Source organism: Monodon monoceros, unplaced genomic scaffold (assembly GCF_005190385.1).
Source record: "Monodon monoceros isolate NGI ecotype Baffin Bay Population unplaced genomic scaffold, NGI_Narwhal_1 Super_Scaffold_7, whole genome shotgun sequence".
Taxonomy (NCBI): domain Eukaryota; kingdom Metazoa; phylum Chordata; class Mammalia; order Artiodactyla; family Monodontidae; genus Monodon; species Monodon monoceros.
In genome coordinates, this window is record NW_021703784.1 from 24,220,613 (window position 1) to 24,247,564 (window position 26,952).

The window sequence follows — 26,952 nt, forward strand, 5'->3', positions numbered from 1 at the left end:
TTAATTGGTTCCAAGTCAAATGATGTTAACAGGTGTCACCTCACCAATCCAGGACCTAAATGGGTTATTATAAACAGGACTAATACGTATTTTTCTGGCTCTTGCTCCCACTTATTATGCAAGACTGCATGCCCATGTAATGTTTCTCCTGATTATTTCTAGCAACTTTAGGGTGTGGTTGACATGTGCTCATGAACACATACTGTTGGCTACAACATAGTGTCTGCCATTTTCTTGCCCTTTAGCTCAAGCTCTTCTCTGCTGCCATCTGCAACTAAGGCCTGCACAGTTTAATATAAACTGCAAGGAAGTCTTGATCAGTATTTCTGCTTCTGCTAGGCTCCATGCCACTTCAATGGAAGAATATTACATTGCTGGTTCCGTGGATGCACTGAGGTCCAAGAGATTGCACAGGTAGAGGGAGAAACTCTCTGTCCCTTTCAGTGTTCTACACTGTTGAGGTTAATTGTCACAAATTAAGAGTTTTTATCCATAGCTCTCTCTTCGCCTAGACAACAAGCTGTAGGGGAGTAGGGTGGGTAGTATGTGAGTATGGTGGCCATAGAATATCTCTCACATGTGACTGAACCATAATTGAGGTGGACTCCAGCTGCTGCGCTCTGAAATCATAATCACGTTTGCACAGAGGCCATGCTTCCCTGGCTGCTTTCAGTCAAGAACTGAGCATGGGAGTAATATGAAGGTTGGCATCCTGAGAGACATCGGTCACCTCTGACAGATGGCTTTGATATGAGGTTTCTTAACAGCCTTGTCAAACTTTCCTTGGAACTGAATTATAGTCTAAGATGCTTCTACCCAACCTCTCTTTGTTTTTTCCCCTTTCTCTCGCTGTTTGATGACTGTCTTAGTTCCCCTACTCCTTCACATTTTCTCTCACAGGCATTTCCCCCAATACATTTTTCTTTTACACATTTAGTCCCATCTTGGCATCTTGCTTCTCACAGGACCTAGACTAACACAGTGAATTTGTTATGTGCCAGTGGAATAACTAACTATTCTCCCTGTTGCTGAACCACATGTATCTTCTTGATCACTTCCCTTCAGAGGAGTTTGCTCTCCCAGGTGGCTTCTAGGTCCTTTTACAAGTAGATTTGATGCTGACCTCAATTTCCCCTACTCAGGTTTGCCTGGCATGCTCAGACATGTCCGGATCTCATTAGGAGATGTGATATGATAGAGGCTCAAACTGAGCCCCTTTCTATATATTCTAGAGCATCTGTTATGATTCTTCACCAGTTTGATGCACAGAGAAACAAAAGAAATACAAGAAACTATCCCTGCCTTTGAAATTAAAATTCAGTTAGTGAGACAGAAATCACACACGTGCCACACGTGGTTAAAAATACAAATAATAATCATTAATTTTTCAAGGACACGGAGAGAGCTTCAAGAAATATGGTTTTGAGACTTCCCTGGTGGTGCAGTGGTTAAGAATCCACCTGCCAAGGCAGGGGACATGAGTTCGAGCCCTGGTCCGGGAAGATCCCACATGCCGTGGAGCAACTAAGCCCGTGCACCACAACTACTGAGCCTGCGTTCTAGAGCCCGCGAGCCACAACTACTGAGCCCATGCACCACAACTACTGAAGCCCACGCCCCTAGAGTCCGTGCTCCGCAATAAGAGAAGCCACCGCAATGAGAAGCACGCACACTGCAACAAAGAGTAGCCCCTGCTCGCCACAACTAGAGAAAGCCCGAGCACAGCAAAAAAGACCCAACACAGCCAAAAATAAATAAACTTATATATTTTTTAAATCCAGACTTAAAAAAAAAAAAAAAAGACTCCGCCTGCCAGTGCAGGGGACATGGGTTTGATCTCTGGCCCAGGAAGATCCCACATGCCCAGCAACTAAGCCCCTATACCACAGCTACTGAGCCTGTGCTCTAGAGCCCACGTGCCACAACTACTGAAGCCCGCACACCATAACGAAGACTAGACCCCCGCTCGCTGCAACTAGAGAAAGCCCGCGCAGCAGTGAAGACCCAACACAGCCAAAAAGAAAAAAAATGAAATATGGTTTCCTCTTTCTCTGGGTTTCTACTCATGTATTTAGGATAATGACAGAGAATAGCAGAAAGCTGTTTCTGTGCAGCTGCATGACCAGTTGAGGTGAAGATGTGAAGGTGAGAGAGGCACCATAATCATCATACTCATTACTGTCATGTGCTTAGAGCTTATCGCCATTCATCAAGGCCTTACTGAATTCTCCCATTGTGTCAGAGACTTGTTGAATTCATGGACTGACATGAGGTCTTCACTTTTTGCTTCCCAAAGTAAAAAGCTGGATGGAAATTAGGAATAAATTAAACAAGTTGGCTTAGCTCTTAATCAGGCATAAGAACTCACCATTGATTTTCAAAGGGTATAATATTTTACAGTTAAGAATGTATATACCATATGGGGTGGGAGGAGATAAATGTCAGTTAGCTCTTAAATACCAATGTCAATGTGAATGTTGTTTTCTTAACAAAAGACCTTTGGCTAAATTCTGTATTAATAGGCATATAAATAATATCAAAGATTAGTAATTTAGTATGCTCTCCTGCTGATGGGAAGAGCAGCACCTTGAAAGCTGATATGGATGTTGTCATGGGAATTGCTCACAGAAAAGAAAATACCAGCAGAATTAAGTTAATTTAAAGAGACAAATTTTCTTTGGTAGTGAGTTTTTTTGTTTGTTTGTTTGTTTGTTTTAATGGACTTGCAGATCCTCAGGGTTAAACTCTACCTTAGGCCTTTGAATAGTTGTCATGTGACTTTGGGTGGCTTGCATATTCTTCAGGAGAGGGTTATGTCAGACTGAAAAACAGCTAAATTCTCAGTGTTATCCCACTCTCTTATGATATCACAGAATAAACCACTAATGTCAAGAAGTTTCTGAAGTATCTGGGAATTTGTCAATGCACCGGGCACAACAGTCCCTGGTATAATGCTAGATAAACTTAAATGGGACAACCAAACAACTAAACTGACTCATGGATTTATCCTTCAAGTTACATTTCATTGGTCATTGAAATTGACCAATTCAACTAAATTGACAGTATTGGTGAGCTGTTTTGTGATATGTTAACATTTCCCCATTGTATTTAACATATTAAATATTGCAGAGATAATTCCTATTCCATCATATTCAAAATAAATTCTTGTCCCATAAATTCAATACCAACACATGGTACAGTACAAGTAATTTGACTCTGTAAGAATTAAAAAAGGTAAAGGTTCTTCAAGAATCAGATTCTTTTACCAAAAATATCTTGTGAATTTGAGATTGTGTCTATGCAACCTCAAATATGAGTAAAAAGTAATATAAAGGGTTTTTTTCCTTTTGGGTGGTGATATTAAATTTTCTTTATACTTTTACATTTTCAAATTTTTTACAATAAATATATAACTTTTTAATTGGACAAAAAATAATTTTGAGTGGTTAAAGAAAGGATGGGTGTGGCTTAGTGAGTAGTAAAATATTCCTAGCATTTGAGACAATCTGGCAAGTGCTTGGAAGCAAAAGACAGAAACCTGACTACATTCAAGGAATTTGCCAGTGTTTGACTGCACTATAATTACTATATACTACCTGTCACTTCAGCAAGCTGTCTCTTTACAAGGCATGTGACAACAGAATGTTATATTAAGATTCCCCATCATTAGGTTTATATCAAAATGAAGAAATGAAATGGAAAGTCTTTCCTTTAATAATATTTCTAGTGCATGAGAAACGATGGGGAAAGGTTTGGCTATGAACACAACTAAATAGGGAATTTTGTTTATGTCTTCTGGGAATGTATTATTTTGATTAACCCTAACTGGGAATTCAGAGGGGAGGTTTGTTCTATTATCTGTAAAGAAAGAATCTGATGAACAAGCACAATTGCTAAGGTCATGTTTAATTGATAGGTTTTCAAGTTCAGTTAAACACTTCAGAGGCTCCATTTACCTCCAGACACCTGAAAAGTTGATTACAAACTCATTTTAGTAGTCTAGTTTTAGTTAATGTTTATATTTGAAAGTTATACACTTTTATTTCTTTCAGATATGTCCTATAACTCATGTTTTTCACTAGTTTTGACCAGTTCTCCTGCTACCCCCTATCTATCCAAATGACTGAAGTTTACAGTATGGGTTTACTGCTGTATTAGTATATTGACAGAGATATATATATACCATGGCTTCCACAGTTGTTTCAGATGAAACTGTATATTAATGTGTAACTTGCAGCATACAGCTTAGCTGGAACGTTATGTGGAACAGGTGACTGGGGAGATAGCTTTCACCACTTGGGCTAAAGTCAATTTTGAAGGAGGTAAAAGATGCCTGTTGAATTCTGGTGCGTGTGTGTGGTTTGGGGTGTGCATGTGCAAAGCAGAGAATTCTTCACATTTCAAAAAGCTGAAAATATGGGTGGTTAAATGAAGTCACATTTTTACACCCTCATATGCTGAGTGGGGGTGGGGGGTCAGCCAAATGCAGCAAAGATTTGCTAATATTAGTCTGTCACTCTCGGTTTACAATGTTTTAAACATGTTAGAGATACTCATGAAGATGTAAAAGATGAGTTTAAAACCTACATCAATTGTACCAAAAGTCAACTGGAAAGAAAAGATTTTTAAGTCCCTGGGCTTTTAATACAAATTGGCAGCCAAAGGAAGAGCCTTAGTCAACACATTTCCATGTCCCCCTAAACACAAATAGCCTCCAACCTTTGGAGGTTGTTCCTTCGAGATGTTTCATCGGTGACATCACAGTGATTGCCACCTCCCTCAGACTACTTTAGGCCCTGCCCAGAGCCCAGGAGTCCAGACAGCCTGGGAGACGAGCAGGAGTTGGAGCCCACGTTGGAGAGAGAGAGAGGAGAAGCCTACTGCAGCCCAGTGTGTCCTTGACCCTGTTCAGGTAACAGCAGGATTTTTAAGCTTAGCATACAGTGTGTATATGTGTACAAGTTGCAAATGAGAAAAGCAGAGGAATATTTACATTTCTTAATAAAATAGGCAATGCCTATTGTACACAGTATTTCTTAAAGTAGAAAGTGAATATTATTGATTCTTGTTTTCCTTTTTTTTACCTTGTTATGCATTTTCTCCCTTCCAATTAAAAAATTTTTTTCCATATCATAAAGTATGTCTTCCATCTTTTCAAAGTGTCCATTCAAAGAAAGTCAATGTCAAACAATTTATTCAGAGTTTTTTATTTCACCATATGGCAATCACTTTAGATCATATGGTGTGATCTTGACTTCAGGAAAGATTCAAAATGAAGCCAAAATTGTCTTTGCAGGTTAACAGCAGAAAAATGGAAGATCGCTGATCTGAGGTTTTACTTAACTTTGGTATAAATGTGTGTGAAAGTAGAGTCCACCCCTACAGTTAGCATATGTGTTGATTGAATTGGATTCATTAGAAATTCTCACCTTAATGCTGTGTTTTATTATTTTAAAAATATACATAAAAAAACAAATGTTTACGTTCACCATCAAAGTGCAAGAAATAGTAAGAGGTAAACCATAGGAAATAAATAAGTGTTATGGGTAGCCTGTCAATTCAGAGACTATTGAAAAAATTGTGAAAAGTGCATAATACATACCGTTTGAACAATCATTTTAAGGCAACACCTGTATAAATATCACCCAGGCCAAGAAATAGATCATTGGAGCACCCCAGAAGTCCATTCTTCATCACCTTCCCCTTTTGCCCCACCATAGGTAATCATTATCTTAATTGTTGAGATAATCTTATCCATTCTTTTCTTTATAGTTTTATCATCTCTGCATTCCTAAACAATATAATTAAGTTTCCTGTTTTTGGCTTTGTAGAAATGGAATCACATTCTGTGTTTCTCTTTGTAAATTCTTCTTTTGCCCAATAGTTATGTTTGTGAAATCCACCCGTCTTATTATGTGTTGCTGTAGTTCATATATTTTCTTTGCTCTATAGCATTCCAGTGTATGACTATACCACAATTCACATCCATTCTATTGTTGATGAACATTTGAGTTGTTTCCAGCTTAGGAATAATATGAAAATGTTGTTATGAACATTCTTGTATATGCATCCAGGTATATATGTGCTTGAGTTTCTAGAGTAGTAGTGAAATAGCTGGATAAAAGGGAATGAGCGTTATTAATCTTAATAAAAAAATGTGAAATTGTTTTCCCAAAGGTCGAAAATTTACACTAGCCAGGACAGTTATTTGCAGTAATAACTCATTCATGTAATCACTCCTATGGAGTAACCACAATTCCAGCAACTATTTCCAGTCTGCCAGTTCTAGTTCTGCCTGTAACTTCCTATGTGTCATTACAGAAACAACTTAACATCTCTCTAAAAGTCAGTTTCTCAGCTATAATCTTGGGAGAGAGAAAAATCAAGACAAAACTTGCCTGAGTTGTAAAAGTCACAGAGTTGTTGTGAAGGTCACATTAACAAAGCTGTGGACAACTTTCAGCAACATTTTCTGAGTATGTTCTTGTTGGGCCACTATCCATGATTCCCTTTACTTAAGAGCTTTAATCTAATAAGATTTGGTGAGATGGTTATTTTGCCCTCCCTGAATTGGGTTGTTTTGATCATTATAAATAGGGATACATATTTTTTGCATATCTCTGTATTTCTTCAGAACTTACCCAAACAAATTTGTGTTTGAATCAGGGTTCAATTTTATTAATAAATTCATAAGGAAGAATCTGCTTTAGCGTCTTTAGATTAGATTCCTTTACCCCTAAGCTCCTTACCTTCCTATTCCCCTCTGCTCTTGTTTACATTCTCACACATTCTCTCTACTTCCTTTTCTTCTGTTTACTTTCTCATTCAAACAAATCTTTGTAAAGATTTTCATTGGAAATTTACTATGTCCTTCACGTGGAGGGCAAAAATATGAATAAGAATTAAAAGGAAAATGAAACATAAATCAGTTATCATTGGTCATATTTTAAACTAAGATTCAACAACCTACTGGTTGATATCATCTTATTTGAACTTGTGTTGTTATACCAACAATTACATAATATGAAAAAGGATTATTCAGCTGGTTTATACAATTAATAATTTGGTACACTAATAATATAACAAATACAGTAATTACAATTAATAATTCAGTCAGGTTAGATGGTTAAAAATACCATTCAGGCCAAAATCTTGCTAACAACGTTTCTTGCCCCCTGAACTTCCACTCTTAGCAAATAAACAAAATGCTCTTTCTCCCTAAACTTTTTCACTCCATAGTAGACTTTTGTCCTAAATATTTAAAATTTTATCTTTAATCTTTAATTTCATTTGGCTTGCATATACACAGTACCAATTATGCCACATCACTGGAGGCAATACTTTTATGTTCTCAAAGTATGGTTTCCTGCATGTACTACCTGTACAGACTATAAAGATACCACCCTTGCTTTTTGAAGTGTTTACAATATAGGCACATTCTGGACTTGACTAAAAATAGCTGGCACAAGCCCTTGTTGAAATAGAAGTACTCATGTGGTTTACACTTGCTCTTTGGACTGAGTGCCTGTTATGTGAGGGACTTTTGTTTGACCCCAGTAAGCTCTGTGCTCAATGCAGGGCTTTTTTAAGAGGCCAAGCAGCTGTTGAACTAGTTCATGCTTTCACAGGGTTAGACAAAGATAGGGCAGCCTGAAACCTGAAAATTTATGGTATCCTACTTCTATATGTAATTCAAAGCAAGAACAATACTAAACCACAACATGTTTTCTGTTTTGGTGACCTTGCTTGCTGGTACTCTAAGTTAGCAAAGCAATCACACACACAGACACACACACACACACACAGAAATTGGAGAGAGAAAAATGTAATATTTTTTATTTTGTCAAAGCAACAATATAATGAGGACTATGTTGGTCATTTTGACATAAGGAAAAAAAGCCAGGCTCTCTGTATAAGTCAGGGTTCTTCAGAGAAACAGAACCAATAGGGTGTATATGTGTGTGTGTGTGTGTGTGTGTGTGTCTGTGTGTGATATAATTGGCTCATGTGATTGTGGACGCTGGCAAGTCCAAAATCTGCAGGGTCGGTGGGAGGCTGGAGACCCAGGGAAGGGTAACAGCTCTAGTCCAAAGACAGTCTGGAGGCTAGAAATCTGAGTTAAAGTATTGGCAGGGCTGATTTCTTCTGGGGCCTCTCTCCTTGGCTTGCATATGACCATCTTCTCCCTGTGTCTTCACATGGTCTTTGCTCTGTACATGTCTATGTCCTAATTTCTTCTTCTTTTAAGGACACCAGTCATATTGGATTAGGACCCATCTTAATGACCTCATTTTAGCCTAATTACCTCTTGAAAGACACTATCTCCAAATATAGTCACATTCCTCAATAAAAAAATAAAAAATATATAGTCAGATTCCAAGATACTAAGGGTTAGGATTTCAACATGTGAATTTAGGGTGGACACAATTCAGCCAACACGTTCCTCTTCCATAATGCTTCTGTTTCCTTTGAGGAAAGAATGCTCACTAATTTCTCATGTTTTCTTTGTTACTTTCGGTTAGGAGGTAAGGACAAGCAGGAGGTCTTCTGTGTGCCCTCTGAAGTCTGCCTTCAGTTCTCACCAAGCTGCTCTGAGAATGGAACGATCCACCAGGGAGCTGTGTCTCAACTTCACTGTTGTCCTGATTACAGTTATCCTTATATGGCTCCTTGTGAGATCCTATCAGTACTGAGATACCACAGCTCCTGGAATTGACTGCAACACTCCAGAACTGTCTTCTGTATGTGCTGAGATCCCACTGCTGTCATGGGATGCCTTTTCTGGCACCCCACAGCACTTCTGACCTGTTCGCACAATATTTGGGCTGCCTCCATCCAGTGCTAGGATTGATTGTGTGATCCCTAAAGATGCTACTCTCAATGGCTGCCAAGTGTTTGCCAGGGAGCATTAGATTTATTCCCCAACTCTTACTGCAAATGTGTCAGACAAGCCACAAGGTTAAAAATAAACGAGATTCCTGATGACATAGAATTCTAACAAGCGCCTGGTGTGTTACACCACACATCCCTTCATCCCACACTCAGCAACCAAACTCTAAATCAACTGCCAGAAGAAAGAAATTGTTAAAGGAAGTCTTTGTCAGCTCCTATAGCTATCATGTGAATAAAGTTGTCAACCCCAAAAAATGACTTTTAGAATTTATTTTACCTTCTATTTGTGATACTGCATTTGACCCTTGGCTGGGATTGAAGTGACAAATATTACAGTATTTCTAGCATTTGAGATAAGCCAAGATCCTCCAACTGCTGAGGATTTGAAACCTTAATTTGAAAGGTGTTAATTTCAAAGTCAATTAAGAATGTCATATTTCAAATAATTCCATTGGTTCAGTGCTCCTCAAACTTTCCCTCTGAACTAGTCCCAAGGGCAGAGGGAAAATAAATCCATTCTACTAGGAGGTTTGGAGCACAGCCTGAAATGTCCACTAAAAGCACAAAATTTCTTTGAAGCCTTGTGTTTTATTAAAATTCACAAAAAATGTATATTTTACTCTGTAATATCTCCATGTTTGCTTTAATATAAATATTTAAAATTATTTGTCACTGAGTAAAAATAAAACATGAGTCATGTCTCTAAGAGTAGCATATTCCAGTTTGGTTATTGTCATTATGCAAATAGAGCTAGTTACTAATAAACTACAGTTATAACAAAGAGAGAATAAAAAATGCAACATATATGTTTATGGAAGAGACATGAAATAGATATTTCTTAAACATGCTACTAGAATACCCCACACTAGACAGATCACATTTGTTCCCTGTGCCAATTCCGAGGTAACCATGGGGAAAAGGAATATTGTTAAACCTTATTTTTCATAGCACCTCTCATAAAGGCATTCCTTGCTGAATTTAGCCTATCATTGCCATTGCCTACTTAGCATTGTGATTCTCATCCCTGGCAGCACAGTTTATGTACTCAGGGGTGATTTTTCAAAATATTTATTCTGAGTCCTCCTCAAAACAATTAAATAAAAATCTCAGGGGGTAGAACCCAGAAATCTGCAATTTTTGAAAGTCCTTTAGATAACTATATTGTGTAGCCAGAGGTGAGAATCACTGATACCTACCAGGACTTCCCATACTTTGATGTGATTATGAATCACTGGGAAGCCCCTTTTAAATGCAGATTCTAATTCAGTTTGGATTCTGATACAGTCTGGACTGAGGCCTGAGATCTTGCATTTTAAACAAGCTCCTTAGTGATGTCGATGCTATAGTCTGTGGTCTCCACAGACTTAACAGATTAGAATTGTGGGATTAGCACATTAGAATCACCTAGATCCTTTAGAAAACGAACCAAGCTTGAGCCTTATTTCCAGGAGTTTCTAATGTAATTGTTCTGGGGTTGAATCTGAGCATTATTTGTTTTTAGAAGGACTCCAGTTGATTCTAATGTGCAGCCAAGGTAAAGAACCCTGATATAAAGGAAAAAGTGTCATTATTTCGATGGGTTCCCACCAAATTTGGGAAATAGCAGTGTATGTTCATCAATGTCATGTTCCTAATTTCAGAGTCAGACTACACATATGGTTGTGCAATTGTTAATGTTTTAGTGTGCAGCATGCCTACATGGCTCCAGGCCCTGGAGAGTTACTAGTCTTTTTCTTATTTAAAGAAAAACTCAGAAAATCTACCAATGTTTGTGAATGTGTTTGTAAAGGTGTGTGTGTGGTGGTGGGGAGGGGAATGGACAAACCAAGTGACAACATCCCCTTCCCCTAAGTCTGAGTCTTGGTGCCAGCATTTACAACAGGTACAATTTACTGAGTCTACTGTATATGAAGCCCTGAACTAGGCACTTTCTATACATTATGCCATTTAGCAGATGTGGGAACTGAGGATCATAAGGCCTCACTAACCAGATGTAAGTAGTGAAGCTAGGATGACAAAATACCATCTTAATTTCTTTTGGGGACTGCATACAAACCACGTTTCACTACAGATCTCCAAACCATTTGATTATAAGTTTTTACCATCACATTCTTTAACATTCCAAAATATCAACCTAGTTAGATAAAGGTAACAGTTGTAATTCCCTATGCAATTTCTCTTTGCTTGTCTGTCCTCACCTGCTTTTCTCTCCCTATCTTCATATAATTGGGTCTACTGATAGGACCCATTTGTAGACCATATTATGGGTCATTTTTGAAGAGGTAGGATATCCTTAAGCTGGGGCTAGTAATTTTGCCTAATTTCTCCCATGTTCAGGAGTCCTAGTCACTATAGTTAAATTCCATTCTCACTTACCAGTTTCTTTTTATGTATAATCTTCCCTGGAGCCTGGGGTTCCCTGAATCATCACAGTACTACTTCAGTGTTGGCCCTAGTCACACAAAAGCTGTCCAGTTACCCCCAAATAAGATGCTATTTCTCCTCTGGAGCCAAAGCATTGAATTCTGGTTGTTAATGTTCTAGCTCATGGGCTTGATCCAACCTAGCTTCTTTCTCTTTAGTTCATTCATTCATTCAGCTTATGTGAAACTACGTGTTGTATATTGTACTAGACACTAGGGATAAAATGGAGAATGAGACAGACAAGCCCCATTCTCATGTAGCATATGATTTAGTGGGGGAGACATATATGAACAGGTGGTTATTATAGCATAAGTTCTTTGACAAGGGAAGGATAAGGTGTTGTTGGGTTAGTTGCTCTACAGCATGTGGGATCTTCCTGGACCAGGGCTCGAACTCTTGTCCCCTGCATTGGCAGGCAGATTCTTAACCACTGCGCCACCAGGGAAGTCCCTTAAATTATTTTTTAATACTTCTTTCTCTTTCTCTCTTTCTCTCTCCTTTCTTTCTTTCTTTCTTTCTTTCTTTCTTTCTTTCTTTCTTTCTTTCTTTCTTTCTTTCTTTCTTTCTTCCTTCCTTTCTTTCTTTCTTTCTTTCTTTCTTTCTTTCAGCTGTACCAGATGTTAGTTGTGGCGTGCAGGATCTTCATTGTGGCATGCAGGATCTTTTTGTTGCCGTATGTGGACTTCTTAGTTGCGGCATGCAGGCTCATGGTTGCGGCGTGAAAACTCTTTGTTGCAGCACGCATGTGGGATCTAGTTCCCCTACCAGGGATCAAACCTGCGCCCCTTGCATTGGGAGAACAGAGTCTTACCCACTGGACCACCAGGGAAGTCCCTCAATTTTCAAGCTGCATAAAGTTAAGGTTAAACTGCACATATAAACAGCATATTGCACGCTTACTGTTTGTTAGGGAATTATTTTATTTAATTCTCTTTTACCTTGTGAAGTGTTTATTTTTATTCATAACTTATATCTTAAAAGGGAGAAGGCTGAGGCTCAGAAAGGGCAAATGACCAGTCCCCAAACACAGAGCTAATGAAAGCCAGAGCTGAGAGGCAGATCCAGTTTTTCCAACTCAGATCAAGCAGAGCTCTTTCCAATCACCATGGCTGCTCCTCTGTGCTGTCAGGTAAGAGATTCTAGGGCAGAAGGCACATTCTTTTACTCTGGGCTGAAAATGCCAAAAAAGGCACATATCAGAGGCCTCTAGGCAAATACTTTAATTGCCCTACCACTCAATCATATGGGGTGTACAACTTATATTTACCAGAAGTTTAAAACAAAGCTTTGGTTTTTTTTGTCATCTTTTCTTTTTTCTTTTGTCATCTTTCCTTTGTCAATCAACAGAGCAGTAGATAAGAAGGAATAAGAATACTGATGGCTAATTAAGCTGATAGAAATTACTGTTGATCAAAATATTTGTTCCTTGATGCAAGGGTGGTTGTTGCCTGCCCTGGGTCCATCATGTCCCTCAGTGGTGGTATTCTTTGTCTGTGTCTGGGAGCGGGTGTGGGAGTGTGTATTTATATTTGCCTAGTTATGCACTTTGGGGGGAAACCAATCAGACATAGTGAACAAGCACAGAGATATAGCCTGCTGGGGAAACATTTTATAGGCTATATATTTTATCAATTTTATCAAATTATCACACAAACATTGTGTGCTTTTAGCAGATTTAAAGCAAGCAGTGATACATGTAATAAGTAACTATACTCTTTGATAACTTCACTAAAAAATTTTCTTTCTATCCTGAACATTGAGGTGAAAGTACAGCTAAAAGTAAAGAAGTAGCTTTCCATTTTGATAGGGAGACAAACATTTGGTAAACAGTACAACTGAATTAGTAAGATGGGTCTTACAGGCCTGGTCTAGATTTTTGTGTCAGTTGTCTACCACTGCTGTTTTCTTCTTGACCTTTTGTAGGTGTATTTTCTCCTCTATTTGAGCATAATTTTTATGGTGAGTTTGAGGTCAGAAGTCCTTTCAAAAGACCAAGTTCAGGGGCCTTTTTAAAGTGGGAAATAAAATTTCAAGAATCAATTCCCTTCAGTTTCACTGCACATGAGCTAGTTAAGAGTACTTGATAAGGGTTCTTCCATCTAGGTTGGAGAGAGTCCTTTAAATGATGTTTTTTCTAGTATGCACAATCTCCTGGTTACTGTTCATGGAGCACCTGATCTTCATCCAAAGATATATTACTGTGGAGAGCTTCAAAATGAGCTTAGAATGTCCCTTTAATAATTCAATTAAACTTTACAATAATGTAACACAGCAACAAGGAGCCATCTAGGAAGTGAGTCTTAGTAAATACTAAACCTCAAAGACAATTAACAACACAACATTTAATATCCACAAAGGTATATTACTGGTACAAGTTTTTATCTCTAAAATTACTCTCATTTCTACCAAATATAGCCAAATTAAGACTAATTTGTTGGCAAAATAAGTCTTGTTTCAATAAACTTGTCCTAATTATTTGTGTAAGTGTAATTGATCATATAGACTCATTTAAATTTGGCTTTGCTGGAACTTTTCATTAGGAATCTCAAGTTGAACTTTAAAAAGACCTCTCAAGGGAATTACCTGGTGGTCCATTTAGAAATAACCAGTTTCAGGACAAAATCACTTTCTTTTTCCTTAACAAAAAAAATTCCATTCTTCGTACTTTCTCTTACCAACACATATCCTACTTTACATATACAGTCTTTTTAAATTTTTAATTTCTAAAAACATATGCCACTTTATAATAATTTCTCAATAAAGCATAAAATATATTAATAGTCTCTCTGCAATAAGAGGTCAAAAGTAGGTAAACATAGAATTCTTTTATTTACTTATTTATTTAGGTTGTGCTGGGTCATAATTGTGGCAGGCAGGCTCCTTAGTTGTGGCATGTGGGCTCCTTAGTTGTGGCATGTGAACTCTTACTTGTGGCATGCATGTGGGATCTAGTTCCCTGACCAGAGATTGAACCTGGGCCCCCTGCATTGGGAGCATGGAGTCTTATCCACTGTACCACCAGGGAAGTCCCAAACATAGAATTCTTTAGCAATTAATGTTTCAGTATGTTAGCTTGTTTAAAAATAATTTAGGCATTCAATGAATTCCCATTATTTAACTTAATTAGCAAAACTTTAAAGCTTCAAGTTACCAAACATCTGGAGAAACTATTTTTAAGTAGACATACCATAAAACAATTATTCTTACAGAGTTCACCTAAAAATGTTTAAGCCATTTATATCTATTTTATAACTTATGAAAATATCATCATACCAAGTTATTTTTCTTCTTGACAATTTTGTAACAGAGATAACATGAGCTTATTGGCTTTCAGTAAACCTATGTACAATAAAAATATTATACTTAATGTTGATGATTCTAAAGACATGTATGTATTAACTAAACCAACAACTTAAACTAACTTCAATACCAAATATTAACTTAATGTTGAACACTTCCCAGATCCCATGAAACTGAAATTCATTTGGCTTAATTTCTATTGTATTATTTATTTATTTAATTTAACTAATTAATTTTTGGCCACACCATGTGGCTTGTGGCATCTTAGTTCCTCAACCAGGCACTGAACCCAGGCCTTGGCGGTGAAAGCACAGAGTCCTAACCACTGGACCACCATGGAATTCTTTCTATTGTATTTTTGAAAGTTTATATAAATGCTTATTTGTTCAAGTCAGTTAAATAGAGGTCATTTATAATTTAATTTTGGCAAACACCACCTGGAGATAGAAATATATCATATTTATAACATACATACATAGACATACATACATCCAGATAGACACAGAGATCTCATAGTTTTCATTTTAAAACTGAGTCATGAATCAGGTATTACAATATAAAACTCACCAGCTTATAAATACCAGTTGGAATAAGTTGTTTATTTGCTTGAGTTTAAAAAAAGACTTCCTATCCCTTTGTTTGTTTGTTTGTTTGTTTTGTTTTAGGTTCTACTGGTTAAGCCAAGGCTGTAGTATCAGGCTATGTGGGCTGTGTTTACATTTCCAGGACATGATAAGAGTTATAACTTCAAGTTTTCTCCTAGGAATATTTTTGTTCCCTCATTTGAGAAGATGTTTATGATGTCAGATTTCTCTAACTGTGTATGCAAAACCCAGTTTTGGAATGTCAAAAGAGCCCCATCATGGCCATTGCTTGACAAAGATATGTACTTTCAAATATTGGCTCCATTTCAATTGTATATGAAGCCAGCTGGTGTTCCTGGGGTGGCTGCATGTCCAGGAGCTTGTCAACTTTAAAAACATGATTTCTATTTTCTTTTAGTTTTATTTTACTACAGTCTGAACAATTTCTAAGGACAGTGTACTGGGTCCAAAATGTGCCATTTGTGAGCTTAGCTCCTTAAGGTGTCACCCGTGAGTTGGTTCAGTTCTTTTGTGTCTTGGTTTCTCCCACTGGCAGTCTAAAACCACCATGGGGGCTAAGAGAACACAATCCATATGTGTGTGTTGCCAGGTGAGCTGTAAATTACTTAAGTATCATGATGGGGCACCCAATGGAACTGTTACTTGTCACAAGGATCAATCCTCAAATACTTTCACTAGATTCCCAGTCACTTGAAAACATCTTGTGGCCAGAAGGAGCCTTCTCTTCAGAGTTGAATGGACTCAGTCACTCATTTTGTTGTCAAACAATTTGTTGAGACCATATATACAAATCTCTGCAATTTTAAGCCACAATAAAAAGGTCAGCAAACCCAGTTCAATCAAAAGTTCCTTCTAGGCCTTTCCTGCCAAGGAAATTCCCCCTCAGTCCCAAACTAAGAAACTCCCTCTAGTCCCCTGCTTAGGAAAAGTACCTGTACCTCCTTAAGACTCCAGTCTTGAGTCCAAATAAAATTCACAGGACTGTCAAACTTCTGATAAGGAGGTTCATCCAGGTCCCAGAACCACAGAGTCAAAAACAGGATCAATCCAAAGAGGACAGTGTCAAGATACACTGTAATTAAAATAGCAAAAATTTTTTAAAAAAGCAAAAATTAAAGAGGAATATTAAAAGCAGCAAGGGAAAAGGTAGTAAATCACCATGTACAAAGCTAGTAGGAAGGTTAAAAGACAAGAGTAATACAATCATCTATATCTGCAATAAATAGTTACAAGACACACAAAACAAAAAGATGTAAAATATGATATCAAAAACAGTAATTGTGGGAGAGGGAGTAAAATGCAGGGTTGTTAAAATGAGTGTGAAATTAAGAGATCAGCAAATTAAAATAATTATGTATATATATATAAATTTATTAAATTAACTTATTTATTTATTTTTGGCTGCATTGGGTCTTCTTTGCTGTGCATGGGCTTTCTCTAGTTGTGGCAAGTGGGAGCTACTCTTCATTGCGGTGCATGAGCTTCTTATTGCGGTGGCTTCTCTTGTTGTGGAGCATGGGCTTTAGGCATGCAGGCTTCAGTGGTTGTGGCTCACAGGCTCTAGAGCACAGGCTCAGTAGCTGTAGCACATGGGCTTAGTTGCTCCACGGCATGTGGGATCTTCCTGGACCAGGACTCGTACCCATGTCCCCTGCATTGGCAGGCGGATTCTTAACCACTGTGCCACCAGGGAAGTCCCTATATAAATTGCTATATATAAATCTCATGGTAACCATAAACCAAAGCTCTATAATAGATAAAGACACAGAAAAGAGGAAGAAATACAAACATAACACTAAAGATAGTCATCAAATCACAAGAGAAGGGAACAAAAGAAGAAAGGAACAAAAATGAAGTACAAAAGGAGCCCAAAACAATTAACAAAATGGCAATAACTACATCCCTAACAGTAACTACTTTAAACATAAATGGACTAAATGCTCCAATAAAAAGACATAGAGTGGCAGAATGGATATAAAAACAAGACCATAGATATGCTGCCTACAAGAGACTCACTTCAGATCTAAAGACACACACAGACTGAAAGTGAGAGGATGGGAAAATTATTCCATGTAAAGGGAAATCAAAAGAAAGCTGCAGAAGCAATACACACATCAGACAAAATAGACTTTAAAATAAAGATTGCACAAAAAAAGACAAAGAGGAGCATTACATAATGATCAAGGGATCAGTCCAAGAATTAAGATATAACAATCATAAATATACGCACAGCCGACATAAGAGCACCTAAATACACAAAGCAAATATTAACAGATGTAGAGGGAAAAAAATTGACATAACACAATAATATTAGGGGACTTTAACCCCCACTTACATCACTGGACAGATCATCCAGATAGAAATGAGGAGAGACTGGCCTTATATGACTCATTAGATCCAATGAACTTAATAGATGTGTGTGTGTGTGTGTGTGTGTGTGTGTGTATACACATTCCGTGCAAAAGCAGCAGAATACACATTCTTTTTGAGTGCACATGGAACATTCTCCAGGATAGAACAATGTTAGGGCATAAAACAAGTCTTGGTAAATTTAAGAAAATTGAAATCATATCAAGTACCTTTTCTTATGAGACTAGAAATCAATTACTAGAAAAACACTGCAAAAAACACAAACACATGAAGGGTAAGCTATGCGACTAAACAACAAACAGAATACTGAAGAAATCAAAGAAGAAATAAAAAATGCCTGGAGACAAATGAAAATGAAAACACAATGATCCAGAATCTCTGGTATGCAGCAAAAGCAGTTCTAAAAGGCAAGTTTATAGTGATACAAGCCTACTCAAGAAATAAGAAAATCTCAAATAAACAACCTAACCTTATATCTAAAATAACTAGAAAAAGAACAAACAAAACCCAAAGTTAATAGAAGGAAAGAAATCTCATAATGATCAGAGCAGAAATAAATGAAATAGAGACTAAAAAACCAGTAGAAAAGATCAGTGAAACTAAGAGCTTTGAAAAGATAGCCAGACTCACCAAGAAAAGCAGAGAAAAAATGAAAAAGGAGAAGTTACACCATACACAAAAATAAACTCAAAATGGATTAAAGACCTAAATGTAAGATCAGATACTATAAGACTCTTAGAGAAAAACATAGAACACTCTATTACATAAATCACAGCAATGTCTTTTTCAATCCATCTCCCAGAGTAATGGAAATGAAAACAAAAATAAACAAATGAGACCTAATTAAACTCAAAAGAGGAAACCATAAACAAAATGAAATGAAAAAACAACCTACAGAATGGGAGAAAATATTTGCAAATGATTGACTGACAAAAGATTAGTCACCAAAATTTACAAACAGTTCATGTGACTCAATATCATAAAAACAAACAACCCAATCAAAAAGTGGGCAGAAGACCTAAGTAGACATTTCTCCAAAGAACACATACAGATGGCTAGGAGGTACATGAAAAGATGGTCAACGTTGCTAATTATTAGAGAAATGCAAATCAAAACTACAATAAGATATCACTTCACACCAATCAAAATGGCCAACATCAAAAAATCTACAAACAATAAATGCTGGAGAGGGTGTGGAGGAAATGGAATCCTCCTACACTGTTGGTGGGAATGTAAATTGGTACAGACACCATGGAGAACAGTATGGATGTTCCTTAAAAAACTAAAAATAAAGCCACCATATTATCCAGCAATCCCACTCCTGGGCATGTATCTGGAGAAAACCTTGGTTTGAAAGGATACATGCATCCCAATATTCATTGCAGCACTGTTTACAATAGCCAAGACACAGAATCAACCTAAGTGTCCTTTGACAGATGAATGGATAAGGAAGATGTGATACATATATATATAATGGAATATTACTCAGCCATAAAAAGAAATGAAATTGGGTCATTTGTAGAGATGTAGATGGACCTAGAGTCTGTCATACAGAGTGAAGTAAGTCAGAAAGAGAAAAACAAATATTGTATATTAACACATATATGTAGAATCCAGAAAAATGGTACAGGTGAGCCTATTTGCAGGGCAGGAATAGAAACACAGACATAGAGAACAGACGTGTGGACACAGGGGGGAAGGGGAGTGTGAGATGAATTTGAAGATTAGGTTTGACATAAATACACTACCATGTGTAAAATAGACAGTTAGTGGGAGCCTGTTGTATTGCACAAGGAGCTCAGCTTGGAGCTCAGCTTGGTGCTCTGTGATGACCTAGATTGGGGTGGGGGGGTTGGGGGTAGCAAGGTCTAAGAGGGAGGGGATATATGTATACATATAGCTGATTCACTTCACTCTACAGCAGAAACTAACACAACATTGTAAACAATTATACTACAATTAAAAAAAACACATAGCAGAAAAATAAATAAATAAAAACAAAAAACTTTCCACAAAGTGGGTGTAGAGGAAACATACCTCAACATAATAAATGCCATAAATGATAAACCCACAGGTAACATCATACTCAATGGTGAAAAGCTGAAAACATTTCCTCTAAGATTGAGAAGAAGTCAAGTATGCCTACTCTTGCCACTTTTATTCAATGTAGTATTGGAAGTCCTAGTCACAGTAAACAGATAAAGAAAAAAAAAATAAAAGAAATCCAAATTGGAAAAGAAGAAGTAAAACTGTCACTGTTTGCAAATGACATGATACACAGAAAATCCTAAAGATGCCACCAAGAAATTACTAGAACTCATCAATGAATTCAGTAAAGGTGCAGGGTAAAAATTAATACACAGAAATCCGTTGCATTTCTATACACTAACAACAAGCTATCAGAAAGAGAAATTAAGGTAACAATCCCATTTGCGATCACATCAAAAAGAATAAAATACTGAGGTATAAACATACTTAAGGAGGTAAAAATCCTGTACCCAGAAACCTGTAAGAAACTGATTAAGTTGAAGACAACACAAAGAAATGGGAAGATAGACCATGTTCATGAATTGGGAGAATTAATACTGTTAAAATCACCACATTACCCAAGGCAATATACAGATTCAGTGCAATCCTTATCAAAATGCTAATGGCATTTTTTCACAGAACTAGAATTTGTAGGGAAACACAAAAGACCCCAAATAGCCAAAACAATCTTGAGAAAGAAGAACAGAGCTGAAGGTATCTTGCTCCCTGACTTCAGACTATATTACAAACCTATAGTCATCAAAACAGTATGGTACTGGCACAAAAACAGATACATAGATCAATGGAACAGAAGAGAAAGCCCAGAAATAGAACCACACATTTATGGTCAATTAATCTACAACAAAGGAGGCAAGAATATACAGTGAGAAAAGACAGCGTCTCCAGTAAGTGGTGCTGTGAAAACTGAACAGCCATGTGAAAAAGAATGAAATTAGACCACTATCTTACAATATACAGAAAAATTAACTCATAATGGATTAAGACTTAATATGAGACCTGAAATCATACATTTTCTAGAAGAAAACATAGGCAGTAGCCCCACTGACATTAGTCTTAGTGATATTTTTGTGGATCTGACTCCAAAGGCAAGGGAAACAAAAACAAAAATAAACAAATTGGATTACATAAAATTAAAAAGCTTCTATACAGTGACAGAAATCATCATCAAAATGAAAAAGTAACCCAATGAATGGGAGAAGATATTTCCAAATCATGTATTTGATTAAGGGTTAATATCCAAAATATGTAAAGAACATATACAACTTAACAACAAAAAAACAAACAACCCATTAAAAATAGGCAGTGGACCTGAACAGGCATTTTTCCAGAGAAGACATATAGATGGCCAATAGGCACATTAAAATGTGCTCAACATTGTTTTCATCAGAGAAATGCAAATCAAAACCGCAATGAGATATCACCTCACACATGTCAGAATGGCTATCATCAAAAAGACCACAAAAAACAAATGATGTGGAGAAAAGGGAATCTTCATGCACTGTTGGAGGGAATGTAAATTGGTGCAGTCACTATGGAAAAAAGGTATGAAAATTCCTGAAAAAATAAAAAATAGAACTACTGTATGATCCAGCAATTCAACTCCTGGGTATAATTCAAAGAAAATGAAAACACTAATTAGAAAATATATGCACACCCATGTTCATAGCAGCATTGTTTTCAATAGCTGAGATATGGAAGCAACTCAACTATCCATCAATAAATTAATGGATAAAGAAGATGTACATATATACATATACAATGGAATATTACTCAGACATAAAAAAGAAGGAAATCTTGTTTTTTGGACAACATGGATGGGCCTAGATGGTATTATACTAAATGAAATAGTCAGACAGAGAAAGACAAATACTGTATGATTTCATTTGTAGGTGGAATCTAAAAAATAAAACAAATGAACAAACATAAAATAGAAACTGAGTTATAGATATAGAGAACAAACAGGTGGTTTCAAGAGGGGAGGGGGTTGGGGAGAGAAAAGAAATAGATGAGGGAGATTAAGAGATACAAACTTACAGTTGCAGAATAAATGGGTCATGGTTATTAAATGTACAGTGTAAGGAATATAGTCAATAACTATGTAATATCTTTGTATGATAACATATTGTAACTAGACTTATCATGGTGATCATTTTGAAATGAATAGAAATATTAAACCACTATGTCGTGTAACAGGAACTAACATAGTATTGTAGGTCAATTATATTTAAAAGCAAGCAAACAAACTAATAAACTCATAGAAAAAGAGATCAGATTTGTGGTTATCAGAGGTGGCTGGTAGGGGGAGGGAGAATTGGATGAAGGTAGTCAAAAGGTATAAACTCCCAGATGTAAGGTAAGTAAGTACTAGGGATGTAATACACAACATGATAAACACAGTTAACACTGCTGTATGTTATATCTGAAAGTTAAGAGAATAAATCCTGAGTTCTCATCACAAGAAAACATTGTTTTTCTATTTAATTTTGTACCTGTATGAGATGATGGATATTTACTAAACTTATTTTGATAATCACATCACGATACATGTCAAATCAATATACTGTATACCTTAAACTTATACAGTGCTGTATGTCAATTATATCTCAATAAAACTGGAAGAAAAAAAAAGATAAGGAAATCCAGATATCAGGAAGAAGTCATTGAGACACCCAAAGAGGGCTGTGAAGCCAGGGTTGGGGGGTCAAGGTGCCCATGCTTGGTACCAAGTGCCAGTCCAAAGTAGACTCCAGTTGATCTCAGTGGGTTTTTCTAATATCCTGCCTGCCAACTACACAAAGCAATGTCAATGAAAAAAAAAATCCATAATAGGAATAGAAAAGAGTTTTATTTGAGCCAAACTGAAGACTAAAGCCTGGGAGACACAGATTCAAGAAGCACTTGAATTTTGTTCTGGAAGACTACAAAATGGGGGGGGGCGTTATATAGGCAAAACCCACAAAGTTACATAAGTTGTTTGTCAAGAATTAGAACTGTAGCTGGCAAGAAAGAAGGGTGCTTGTTAAGTAAGTATTGGTTGGGGTCTGAAAGGTTTGCATAGTTGCAAGGGGAGACCTTGAGACGATAAGGTTGCAGCTGGCAGCTGCTAACAGCTATTGCTCTGAGTATGGCTGGTGGTGCCCTTGTGTTTGATACAGTTCAGAAAATTCAAGTTCTCAGTGATGCAGGAATGTGTCTGAAACCACATCCCCAACAGCCACCTGGCTCCATTTTGGATGCCTGAACCACAATTACTCAATTTTGATTTTTAAATGCATTTTTTTTCTTTAATGTTTAAAGCAGATGTGCAATCTATGTTTGATAGTGCATAAGACAGGCTATTTTAGTTAGCATAAAGCTCAAGCCAAATAAAATAGAAGCCAGAATGACTTCCATATACCTCAATATGTGAAAATTTCTTTCATCACAGTTTCATCTAGAACATTAGCCAGTTACTGGAAACTAACACAACATTGTAAATCAACTATACTTTAATAAAAACAATTAGCCAGTTATATACACTTGCAGGAATTTGTCACATCGGGAGATGTTTTCATCTCCCAATCATTAGATCATTTTAAAGTAAAGCATTGGAAAGAGCACGGTCTTTGAATTCACAGATTGTATTTTGCTTACTAATATGTGACCTCAGACAAGGTACCAAACTTTTGTGAGTCACAATTTTCTTAGCTGTAAAAGTAGAGTATAGTATCTTCTTTGTAGGAAGAAGATTACATTAGATATTATTTAGATATCTTGTGTTTAATTAGATAATAGTGCCTGGCAGTTAGTAAATACTCAGTAAGTGGTACTTAATATTATTATGACATAAGTAAAGGGTTTACAATGTTTGAAACATAGTAAGCCCTAAAAAAAACCTGTTAAGGGTTGGTGGTGGGTAATGCTGTTGCTATTTCAATGCTTATCTTTTAAGAAAGAATAAAAAACACCTTGTGAAAGTTGGGGGATACTTTTTTGAAAGCAGAGGAAAGAGAATTTCAGATTCGTTTACTCCTGAAGATACAGCGTATTTCTCAAAATGCAAAGCCTTGAATTACAATATCTGAAACACTTATTCAATTGTGGATTTCTGCACCAACCCCAGACCAACTGAAATGGAATCTCCAAGGGTGGGGTCTGGCTTGCTATATTTTAAATCAGCTCCTTCGAAGATTCTTATACTCACTAACATTTGAGAACCACTAATTTACAACTTACTCGAATGCCAATCCACAGGATTTGCATCTCTAATATTATGAAAGATTTGGCACTGGTTGGACTGAGAAGTTCACACATTTTTACTTTCTCAGAGGGATCACAGAATTCTCACCCTCATCTCCTTGAACTACAAATTTACATTCTTCCCTTTCTTTCCAAGGAAAACTCCCTTTGCATTCCCACCCTCCATTTTTAGTCAGTTCCCATGCTGGATCTATCGATTCTCTCACAAACAAGTTTGCTTCTTTGTATCTGCAGATTCAGACCTGATCTACAGCCCCACTTAATAAAAGTTTTTTTGTTTTTTTTTTAACATGAGGTTATAGCTTGTATGCAAGATTTCTATTTTGACACATTTTCAGAAAAATTTTGGAGCTGTCATTCAAGTTTTAATAGCTTCAGAAGCATTAAACATCAATAGATTTTTCCAAATTATGTTCCCATTTGACACTCACCTGTTTCCTGGCAGCCAGACTGTACCCCAGGGTAGAAAATCAGCATATAGCAGTTTTCACTTTAGACCTCATATTTTAAAAACTCAGAACTTTGTTACTCTCTGCCTGGGTAGGTAAAGTGAAAATTTATTCACTATTCTCAGCAGTAGCCATTTCATCCAGGGTCTGCACAATGTGATATCAGTCTGGAGGCAGTGTTCACAGGCTCCAGCCTATGCTGTCTGATGCAGATCCAACTGTGAATTACTTCTCTTCCAACCACTTACACATTTTATGTTCTTCTGACACAGCTTCAAAAGAACCATGAAGTAAAAACTCTATTTTCAATACATGCTCTGTCTACAATGATAACACATATAGTGAAACTCACCACCCATGAACTTACATACATTCTGCCGAACCCTAAGACAATTTGTCTTCACAATGCAAACTTTTCAGATGTTCAGAGTTTTCATGGTGATTATCTAACAATTAAACTCCAAAACTGCTCCTGTTCTTTGCTATATATCCCTTGAACTTTCCATCTTCATTCAGAATGACAGGGCATTTATAGTGTCTTAAAATCAATTTTGATATTTCTCTGTGTGTGGAAGAGCAACACTTGGAATCAGGTGATATTGTAAGCACACCCCCCCCTTTATAAAATGAAGTATAGTTGATTTACAATATTGTGTTAGTTTCCAGTATACAGCATAGTGATTCAGTATTTTTGCAGATTATACTCCATTTTAGGTTATTACAAGATAATGTGCTATACAGTATATCCCTGATGTTTATCTATCTTATATACAGTAGTTTATATTTGTTCATCCCATACCTCTAATTTGTTCCTTCCCCCTTCCCTCTCCCCTTTGATAAGCAGAATTTTGTTTTCTATATCTGTGAGTCTGTTTCTGTTTTGTATATATAGTACATTCATTTGTATTTTTTTTCTTTTTTAAAATATTTATTTATTTATTTTTGGCTACATTGGGTCTTTTTCTTTTTTTTTAACAGCTTTATTGGAGTATACTTGCTTTACAATGGTGTGTTAGTTTCTGCTTTATAACAAAGTGAATCAGCTATACATATACATATATCCCCAAATCTCTTCCCTCTTGCATCTCCCTCCCTCCCACTCTCCCTATCCCACCCCTCTAGGTGTTCACAAAGCACTGAGCTATCTCCCTGTGCTATGCGGCTGCTTCCTACTAGCTATCTATTTTACACTTCGTAGTGTATATATGTCCATGCCACTCTCTCACTTTGCCCTAGCTTACCCTTCCCCCTCCCCATGTCCTCAAGTCCATTCTCTAGTAGGTCTGCGTCTTTTTTTTTTTTTTTTTTGCGGTACGCGGGCCTCTCACTGTTGTGGCCTCTCCCTTTGTGGAGCACAAGCTCCGGACGCGCAGGCTCAGCGGCCACGGTTCACGGGCCCAGCCGCTCCGCGGCATGTGAGATCTTCCCGGACTGGGGCACGAACCCGTGTCCCCTGCATAGGCAGGCGGTCTCAACCACTGCGCCACCAGGGAAGCCCCAGGTCTGCGTCTTTATTCCTGTCTTGCCCCTAGGTTCTTCATTGCTGCGCACGGGCTTTCTCTAGTTGCAGCGAGTGGGGGCTACAGTTCGTTGCGGTGCACAGGCTTCTCACTGCAGTGGCTTCTCTTGTTGTGGAGCATGGGCTCTAGGCGCACAGGCTTCAGTAGTTGTGGCTCACGGGCTCTAGGGTTCAGGCTCAGTAGGTGTGGTGCTCGGGCTTAGTTGCTCCATGGCATGTGGGATCTTCCTGGACTAGGGCTCGAACCCGTGTCCCCTGCATTGGCAGACAGATTCTTAACCACTGTGCCACCAGGGAAGCCCCCATTTGTATTATTTTTAGATTCCACATATAAGTGATATTTGTCTTTCTCTGACTTATTTTACCAAGCATAATTTTTTCTAGGTCTACCCACATTGCCGCAAATGACAGTATTTCATTCTTTTTTATGGCTGCATAATATTCCATAATATTTCAACATTTTCTTAATCCAATGTTCACTCAGTTTTCTTCCATGTCTTGGCTATTGTAAATAATGCTGCTATGAACATTGGGGTACATGTATCTTTTAGAATTAGTGTTTCCATTTTTGTCTGGATATACCCAAGAGTGGATTTACTGTATCATATGGTAGTTCCATTTTTAGTTTTTAAAGAAACCTCCATATTGTTTTCCATAGTGGCTGCACCAATTTCCACCAACAGTGTACATGGGTTCCATTTTCTCCACATCATCTCCAACATTTTTTATTTGCAGTCAGTTTGATGATAGTCATTTTGACAGGTGTGAGGTGATATCTCATTGTGGTTTTGATCTGCATTTCTCTGATGATTAGTGTTGTTGAACAGCTTTTCATGTGCCTATTAGCTACCTGTATGTCCTCTTTGGAGAAATGTCTATTCAAGTCTTCTGCCCATTCTTTGATTGGGTTGGGTTTTTTTTTTTTGATATTGAGTTGTATGAGCTGTTTGTATATTTTGGATACTAACTCCTTGTTGCTTTCACCGTTTGCAAATATTTTCTCCCATTCTGTAGGTTTTTTCATTTTGTTGATGGAAAGTTGTGTTTCCATTTTCACTTGTCTTGGGGTATTTTCTGACTTTGTCTTTGATCTCATCATTGATTC

At 37.2% G+C, this 26,952-nt stretch overlaps 1 protein-coding gene across 1 annotated transcript; it reads left to right on the forward strand.

Moving 5' to 3' along the window:
* Nucleotides 1–257: 257 nt before the first annotated feature.
* On the forward strand, nt 258–9,500 carry SLN (sarcolipin). The gene is made up of 3 exons (XM_029209576.1): nt 258–414; nt 4,784–4,912; nt 8,523–9,500. Exon 3 carries the CDS (start codon nt 8,598–8,600, stop codon nt 8,691–8,693), a length of 96 nt encoding a protein of 31 aa, XP_029065409.1. The 5' UTR covers nt 258–414; nt 4,784–4,912; nt 8,523–8,597; the 3' UTR covers nt 8,694–9,500.
* Nucleotides 9,501–26,952: the final 17,452 nt, after the last annotated feature.